The sequence below is a fragment of the Macrobrachium nipponense genome, chromosome 20, assembly GCF_015104395.2.
Source record: "Macrobrachium nipponense isolate FS-2020 chromosome 20, ASM1510439v2, whole genome shotgun sequence".
In the NCBI taxonomy this organism is placed as follows: domain Eukaryota; kingdom Metazoa; phylum Arthropoda; class Malacostraca; order Decapoda; family Palaemonidae; genus Macrobrachium; species Macrobrachium nipponense.
Window position 1 is genome coordinate 49,108,392 of NC_061089.1, and position 10,000 is coordinate 49,118,391.

Here is a 10,000-nt window from a genome sequence, read left to right on the forward strand (position 1 = left end):
GGACCTTGGTATTGCATATGACATACCAAGACTTCGGAAACTATCACAAATACAATACTAAATACAATTAATGTAAATGCATTACAAAACACAAATTAACACTTATAACCATTTGAAACTATTGTCTTATACTTGAACAAAGTATTACAAAAGATACATACAACACGTGATTCTTTATAATGTTTTAACAGTGTTACAAATGGCTTACGCATTACACATAAACAAACTGATAAGTATCGCAAATTATACCAAAAAGTATTGCAAATATTAAGTTCAGTCTCAATGAGCGAAACCATTTAGTAAGTATCGCAAATTATTCCAAAAGTATTGCATATAGCATAATCAATAGCGTTAAGAACGATATACTGAGAAGTATACTTATAATCTATTAATACCTCTAAGCATTTATCAAAATATAGAATATTAAGATTAAAAATGCAACGGCTACACTGAAGAATATACAGTTAAAACCGATAACATTACCTAACTAAGCATTCAATTTAAGACACGTAATATTACTTTATCATAATAAACTCTAATATTTCAGCATCACTGTTACTCAAAGCATACCATCATTTTATCAGATCATTAACACTCGAGTGCATCAAAATTAAGCTCTGATTCAAACCATAACATTTTATCAAATCATTTAATCTCGAGTACCTAAAAATTAAGCTATGATTCAAACCATAATATTTTATGAAATCATGATTAAACTCGAGTACATCATAATTAAGCTATGATTCAGACCATAACATTTTATCAATTCATTTAAACTCAAGTACCGCAAAATTAAGCTATGATTCAAACCATGATATTTTATGGTTTATGAAATCATTTAAATTCGAGTACATCATAATTAAGCTATGATTCAAACCATAACATTTTATCAAATCTGGTACATCAAAATCAAGCAGTGATTCAAACCATAACATCAGTTTATCAACTCATTTAAACTCAGGTACATCAAAATCAAGCTTTCAGTAAAAGAATAACATCGTTTGCTCAAATCATTCATCAAAATCAAACAATGATTCAGCATCAGTCCAAAGTCCAGAATGATGAAACCGAGTCGTTGCCCATAGTAACTAACTCTCGAGCTTTACTCACCCAGCAAGTACACGTAAGTTCTCCACGCCCCCAGCTGTGGCTTCATAAGCTCTGCCGGGTTCTTGGTAATGTTGAAGGCCAGGGCGAAGCCGCAGGTCAGGGGCCCCAGGCAGCAGGCCGCTGTGACTATTATCTGACGATATGACGTTAATGAGAATAAGGTGCTCCCTCTTGGGTTAACGGGATGGGAGTTAAACAGGAGGAGGAGGAGGAGGAGGAGGACATGGAAAACTATGAGGGATACGTGAGGACGTGGTACCCCCAGAAAAAAATTAAATAAACATAAAAATAAAACTAATAGACATTCTTGAGTTTGTTAGTTTTTTTTAATCATCTGGCATTAAAAACTGTCTAGTATCTTTTTTCAAGAAATTACCAAAGCGATATTCACTGGCGATACTTCCAGGTTTAATGAGATGTAGATATGAGAAAAAAATACATCCAGGAATATAAACAATGACTTAACATAAAAAAAAAGTGTCACCATACTTCCTTGTTGCAAAGGTACGTTACGGACAATACAAAGGACGCCCTCTGGAGGAGCGAAATTCCGTAGGGCGTCCTTCGAAACCAGCGAACAGGCCAACTCAAATTCCACATAGTTGATCCCAGTTATTTGTTTCCCGCATATCTATGAATTAACGATAAGAATCATTATTTCCAGCGGCGATAAACATCTAGATTTAAGTACATATCAACGGCTGCGTACTAACCACTCAATGATATTAGTAAAACTCAATGGTGGAAAATTTTATTAGGAGAACAGACATTTCTTACCAGTAACTCATCACACTACGTTACACTGGTAAACTTTTAACTTACAATTACATGTAATAGACTGGAATTGGAATATAGAAATTAGTCACACTACATCACATTGCTAAATATTTAACAGACTGAAATTGGAGTATAGGAATTAGGCCAAAAGCGAAGCCCTGCGACCTATGCGGTCATTCAGCGCTGGAAGGGGTATTGACAAAAAGAAGAGGAGGAAAACCTCGCAGGTGCAGTACGAAACAATTATTAAAGAGGGTGGACAGTCAAAGGGGAGAGAGAGAATATGAACGGAAGTACAGCAAAAAAAATGAAAGAGGCTGCAGCTAGCGGCCGAAGGAACGCTGCAAAGAACCTTGAGTAATGCCTATTTAAATATATATTACTGGAGCTGTATACTCCATGATATGAGTTGTGGAATAAAAAGATCAAATTTTTTCTCTAAGTCTTTTATCATAAAATTTCTGCGATCCAATCTGACAGAAACACTTACCCTATCAGTCACTTGAATCAGGAGCATCGTTGCAGGTAGTGTTTTCCCGGTGATTTATGCAACTCGGGCAAAAATCTTTACCCGAGTTGCACTTACAGATAACTGCAGATTTTACGTTCAAAACATAAATTTAAAAAAATCTGTTAATTATCCCTTCAATATTTCATTTCCAGTCGTTCTCCTATAAAATAAATAGAAGTTCGGTGCATATAACTTCATTATCCAATGTTGTTAATTCCTTTCCCATGATAAAAATAATATTTTATTGCATATTACAGTGTTACTGAACTTGTATTACGATTTGCTAGCAAGGTTTCACAGTGGTGCCAGAGCTCGTAACTGTTACAGTGCAACGTCAGTCTTCATGGGAATGCGAGTAAATATGTTATAACTTTCACGACATGACGCTGCTAACGTAAAAATCCCATTACATAAAGATGTTTTTCCAGTATAGACAGGCTGCGATGCTTACCCCTGTTGCTTCAAATGTTCAATTTTTCAACAGACATTTGGAAAACTGTATTTGCATAAGGTAATGCCATTACCATCTAAAACCACGATAAAATTACCATTTTGCGGAGAGTGATTTCTATTTAAATAACCTGAATTCCCTTTTAGAATATCTCTCTCTCTCTCTCTCTCTCTCTCTCTCTCTCTATCTCTCTCTCTCTCTCTCTCTCTCTCCGTATTATGTATATATATATATATTATATTATATATTATATATATATATTATCTATATAATTATATATATTATATACTATATGTATATGCATAAACTATGTGCATAAATGTATGCTCATGTGAACATTGAAGTACCCAATGAACAGGAATGCATTCATTTACAGCAATACCCATTGATAACCCTGCCGACACGTCTACTGGAAGTCATAATTCCAAAGTAAGAGAACGGGAGAAAAAAATCCCAACAACAGAAAACGGAGGAGTTCAGGGTAAAATGCGCTAAAACTCTCCCACTTAAACCCCCATCCCCCCAAAAAAAAGGGGGTGAGGGGGGAAACAAGCGCATTTGTAGGGTTAACTGGGCACCTGTTAAAGCCAAGCAGCTGCTCCGGACCTCACCTTTAAAACAACGAATTCCGCGAAAAGGACATCGTGCTACAGCGGAGGCGGAGCGCTGGGGACACCCCGGCGTAGGATGCAAGGAGTAAAGTTAACCTGCTGAAATATCCAATTAGGCTACCTGCCTCCTCGTCCCGTCATCCGGAACAGGACAGGATGGGAAAACCCTAGTTCTTACGGCTTTTTTTCTTTTCTTTTTTTTTCTTAGTTTCGGTGGATTTCTTGTGGCTTAAAATAAGAGTGAGAGAGAGAGAGTGGAAGCTATAAAAGGGTTTTTAGCTCAGTGGGTTTCTTGTGTTTTAAAATAAGAGAGAGAGAGAGCGAATTGAATTGAATATAGAATTTAGAACAAAGGCCAAGCACGGGGTCCTATGAGATCATTCAAAGCTGAAACGGAAATTGACAGTAAAAGGTTTTGCAGGATAGCAAGAGGAAAACATCCTAGTTGCAATATGAATGAATTGTTAAGAGGGTGGAAGGTAAGATGAAAGAAAGAGAATATGAACCGAGGTACAGTAAATAGAACGAAAAGGGTTACAGCTAGAGACCGAGGGCACGCTGCAAATAACCTTAATTAAGGAATGCCTACAGTGCACCGCATGAGGTGCCCTGACTACACTAACTCCAAACGGGGAAGAGAGAGGCTGGTCTAGCTGAAACAATAACAGGACAGGTTGGGACAAACGTAATTCTTCCGGTTTTAAGCTGCAGTGGGTTTCTTTTGGCGTATAGTGTGTGTGTGTGATGGAGAGAGAGAATAGAGAGAGAGAGAGAGAGAGAGAGAGAGGTGCAAATAAAACTTTAACAAGACAGGATTGGACAAACGTAATTTTCACGGTTTCTAGATGTAGTGGGTTTCTTATGGCTAATAAACTATAATAATAATAATAATAATAATAAGAGAGAGTGTCAACTAAAACTTTAACAAGACAGGATTGGACAAACGTAATTTTCACGGTTTCTAGATGTAGTCCTTACAGACCTTACAGACCTTACATCTTGTTCGGGTTGCCCCAGGTCCCTCAGTGTGAGGCACCTCTAATGTCTACCAGAGAGTTGCTAGTACATCTTCCGGTATATTTTGCATCTTCCAATCTTGGATGGTCTGGGATGCAGTTTAGATATTTGTCGAGCTTATTCTTAACACATCTACGCTCACTCCTGATATATTCCTCAGATGAGCTGGCAACGCATTGAATAGACGCTGCATTATCGATGCTGGTGCGTATGGATTAATGTCCCTGTGTGCTTTCCTTATTTTTCCTGGTATAGTTTTGGGCACTATTAATCTACCTCTGCTTGCTCTTTCTGATATTTTTAGTTCCATGATATTTTCTGCTATTCCTTCTATCTGTTTCCATGCCTGAATTATCATGTAGCGTTCTCTTCTCCTCTAGACTATATAATTTTAAGAATTGTAGTCTTTCCCAGTAGTCTAGGTCCTTAACTTCTTCTATTCTAGCTGTAAAGGACCTTTGTACACCTCTATTTGTGCAATATCCTTTTGATAGTGTGGGTACCATATCATATTGCAATATTCAAGTGGACTACGAACATATGTTTTATAAAGCATAATCATGTGTTCAGCTTTTCTTGTTTTTGAAGTGCCGTAACAACATTCCCATTTTGCTTTACATTTTGCCAACAGAGTTGCTATTTGATCATTGCATAACATGTTCCTATTCATCATCACACCAAGGTCTTTAACTGCTTCCTTATTTGTGATGGTCTCATTATTAGGTCCCTTATATGCATATAGCTTTCTTTCTCTGTCTCCATAATTTTATTGATTCAAATTTATCAGAGTTAAATACCATCCTATTTACCTCTGCCCAATCATATACTTTGTTAAGGTCTCTTTGTAGAGCGTTCCTATCTTCATCACAAGTAATTTCTATACTTATTCTTGTGTCATCTGCGGAAACTACTCACTACCGAATCCTTCACATTATTGTCTATGTCTTCCAATCATAATAACAAACAGTATTGCAGCTAAACAACCCGTACCTTGCGGCACACCGGATATTACCTTGACTTCATCCGATTTCTCGTCGTTTGCAATAACTATCTGTTTTCTGTGTGTAAAAATTCTTTAACCATCTTCCTACTTTATCCACGATATTGTGTTTTCTAATTTTCTTCGCTAATATATTATGGTCTACTTTATCAAAAGCTTTTGCAAAGTCTAAATAAACCACATCTGTTTCATTTCCGCTTTTCATATTTTTGAATATGTTCTCACGGTGGGACTAACAGTTGGGTTTGTGTACTTTTTCCGGGTACGAAACCATGTTGTCCTTTATTAAACAAATTATTTTTTTATTAAATGTTTCATAATATTTTTCTTCATTACCCTTTCATACACTTTCATAATATGTGATGTTAGACTCACAAGGCCTATAATTACTTGCCTCTAGTCTTGATCCACTTTTGAAAGTAGGGGTAATATATGCTAATTTGTGCTCATCATAAATCTTGCCTGTATCTACACTTTGTCTTAATAATATTGCAAGTGGCTTTGCGATAGAATGAACTACTTTCTTTAACAAAATAGCAGGAATTCCATCAGGCCCTGCAGCAGCTCCATTTTAATTTCATTAATAGCCTGCACAATATCAGCTTCATTAATATCTATGTCAGCTAAATATTCACTTATTTTATCATCCTTACTTCTATATCATTATCTTCATTATCTATTCTAGGGGTGAATTCTCTCTTATATCGTTCTGCCAGTATGTTGCAAATTTCCTTTTTTTCATTCGTTAATCTCCCTTCAATTCTCAGAGGGCCTATTTCTATTCTTCTTTTATTCATCTTCTTCGCATATGAGTATAATAGTTTGGGGTTTTGCTTGTTGATATTTAATAGGGTTTTTTCTTCCAAGTCCCGTTTTTCATTTCTTTTGATTGTATAATCTTTTGTTCTGCATTTCTATCTTACTTTTTAGTTCTATAACTTTCCATGCATTTTTTTCTTTTGCAAGACCTTTTTTCCACTTTCTGATTTTCTGGAACAAGATCCTTCTGTCTCTTGGTATGCATGAATGATGTTTACTTTTCTTCTTCGGTATATATTTTTCCACTATTTTCTCCAATATATATATTATCTCCGTATTTACCCTTATGTCTCACTTACGAAAATGTTATCCCAATCTTTGTTTAATTCTTCATTAATTTCTGACCATTTTTATATTTTTACTGTAGAAGTTGTATTTTCCATATCCTTCCCACTTTTTCATTTCTTGCTTATCTCTATTTTCACTTGCTTTGGAATGAACTGTTAATTCTATGACATTATGGTCTGAAATATTCGCATTATAAACTATTTATTTTTTCCTTTAACCATAATTCATCTCGTTCACAAATACTAGGTCTAAAGTATTTTCCTTTCTTGTTGGCAGGTGATTTATTTGTTGAATGTTGTATTCTAGTAGCATATCTAATAGCTTTTCAAATTGCCTCTTATCTTCTGCACTACTATTACTCTCTTTTTTATATGTATAAGTACAACCACAATCTCCTATTCGTTCTTTCCATTCTACGAAAGGAAAGTTGAAGTCACCAGATAGGAGAATAGTCCAGTCCTTGTGATTTTCTACATATATATCCAATTTTTCCAATTTTTAATTATTAAGTCAAACTCTTTAGTATTAGGAGGTCTATATATTACTATGTTCATCAATTTTTCAGATTCAAATTCTACCGCTATTAGTTCACATTCTGAGTTACTATATTTCTCATATATTTTTTTCCTTGTTTTTTGTCTTTCCCATATATTGCGGTTCCCCCTTGATTCCTATTTTTTCTATCTGATCTATAAGTTTGGAACCCTTTTATTTGATCATCATTCCCAGTCTCTTGGGAATACCAGGTTTCACTTATATTCATTATATCTATTTTCTTTTCATTTTGGGTTAGTTCTTCTAAGTACTCTATTTTTCTTTTTGAGTTACTCGTAACTATTATGGCTAATAATATAATAATAATAATAATAATAATAAGAGAGAGAGAGAAGAGAGAGATAGAGAGAGATAGAGAGAGAAAGGGAGAGAGAGAGAGGAGAAAGAGAGAGGGGAGAGAGAAATTTGTTTCATGCATCTGAAAGAAAGAGCTAAGTTATCTTCACAAAATAATGGGGGGATACTTCCCACTCACAAAAGAAGCAGGCGGAAATTAATGTTTCTCTTTTTGGAAAATACGATGAGTAGTTCTTCTCACTTATAAAAAAAAGAAGAAAAAGGCGTAACTATTCTAAGCTAAACAAGAAAAAATATATATAAAGGAGAACTCTCCATCTCTAAGGGAAAATGTCCTTTTCACCTATAAAAGGAAAATATGGAGGATATCGTTTTCATAAAAAAAAAAAAAAAAAAAAAAAAAACTCATCCGTAAAGTAAAAAAAACCAATTTTATCCCATCGGTGACATGAGATAGGAAGTACTAGCTCTTCATCTTTACTAACAATAAAACATACACAGAGGATTTTTATAAGTAAAGAAAGATTATGTCCAACTTTCTTTTCTAGTGAAAAATACAATTAATTTATAAAAAAAAATACGTAAACTAATTTCTCTCTTCTGTTATTGAAAGTATTGTTTCCCATCTATAAATACTCTGACGTTAGCGTTTCTTGCTTATGAAATACGAAGCACATGGATGATGTTTATGCAGAAAAGAAAGTTTTTATTTTTCTAATTGATTACTTTATAGAACCTCATATATATAAATATATATATAAATATAAATACATATATATTATATATCGTATATATAATACATATATATATATATATCATAATATATATATGTATATATAAAAATATAAACACATGTATATATGGTATAGTATATGATATATATATATATATATATATATATATATATATATACATATATATAAAGTCTAAAATTATTAGTCCACAGCCCGACTCGTCCGCCACCATTACGACATGCAAGCATAATTTTCACACCCAATTCCACAGAGAGAGTTAATTATAGGCGGACACGAATTAGAGAAATTTTCTTCCGTGCTCTTCTCCGCTAGCCAGAATTTTCCGCTTATGGGAAAATTCCTCTAGATGAAAGCCATTGAAATTATGATTAGAAAACCCGTCGCCGAGGCCTCTTCTTTCACTTGAAATTCTCCAGAGTTCAGTGCACAGACATATTCATGTATATATGCAAACGTGGTTTTAAATCAATGCAGAGATTCGTATATATATATATATATATATATATATATATATATATATATATATATATATATATATATATATATATATATATATACATTATTATATCATATATGTATTCACATATTTTATGTATAATTATGTGTATATAGTATATCTATATACTGTATATATATATATATATATATATATATATATATATATATATATGTATGTATGTATGTATATATATATACATATATATATATATATATATATATATATATATATATATATATATACATATATATATACTTACCTATGCAACATATATATATATCTATGCATATATATATATATATATATATATATATATGATATATATATGTATATATCCTATATATATATATATATGAATATAATACACATACACGCCTGCGCAAACGCGGGCATATAAACACGCTTTGTAAAAATCCTAGGTAAAGCCCACATACTTTGCCTATAAAAAAAAAGATGGGATACAATCAATACAATTAAACCATCTTTTTGTGCATCATTATCCCAGGTGGATGAGTAGGCCGGTAAAATATGAAGGTTGCAAAGAGAATAGCAACTTCTTGTGACAATGTACCTCCAGGTCAAAAGTCCTTTAATAACAAGATATCAATAAGCAAAGGCTATAAAAGAAAAAAGTAAAAAAATGCGCCTGGGTTTCTTTGACGCAATCGAGTTTTCTGTACACCCGCTACAGCGTATAATCTTTTGGTGGTATCGGTATAATGCTGTAGGAGCCGCGGCCTATGAAACTTTCAACCACGGCCAAGAGGAGGCCTATCCTACAGTGTTGCCAGTAAAACTATTTTTACTAAATTTAACCTTATACAAAATAAAAACTACTGAGGTTAGAAGACTGCAATTTAGTATGTTTGATATGTGGAGGGTGGAGTGTCAACATACCAATTTGAATCCCTCTAGTCTCAATAGTTTTTAAGATCTGAGGGCTGACAGACAAAAGTACGGATGGCAGACAAAGCCTGCAAAATAGTTTTCTTTTACAGAAAACTAAAATTTTGATGTCTAAAAGCATAAATACATGACCAAAAGGTTTTGAAATAACGTACTGGTGTAATTATTACTCTGTAAACCGCTGGTTCTGAGATCATGAGCCAATTTGTGCAGGAAATTGGAAAAAAATAGTTATTTTATTTTATCGAGAGCGATTCTGTATAAGATGAATAGCACTGATTTTTCGCTTTAATTTCAGGGTAAATATCTCCTCATATGAATATGCTTGCATAGACAGAATGGCAGACATACAAACGAAAACAATGCGATGCAAACGTATAGCCTCTTTATCCATGTGCATACAG

General features: G+C 33.7%; 1 protein-coding gene across 1 annotated transcript in view; it reads right to left on the reverse strand.

Annotated features, from left to right (window-relative positions):
* Positions 1-10,000, reverse strand: part of LOC135221002 (facilitated trehalose transporter Tret1-like) — a 66,173-nt gene that overhangs the window by 7,304 nt on the left and 48,869 nt on the right. The window contains exon 2 of the mRNA XM_064258718.1: positions 1,111-1,243. Within this exon, the coding sequence (XP_064114788.1) occupies positions 1,111-1,243 (133 nt within the window). The remainder of the gene's footprint in view (positions 1-1,110; positions 1,244-10,000) is intronic.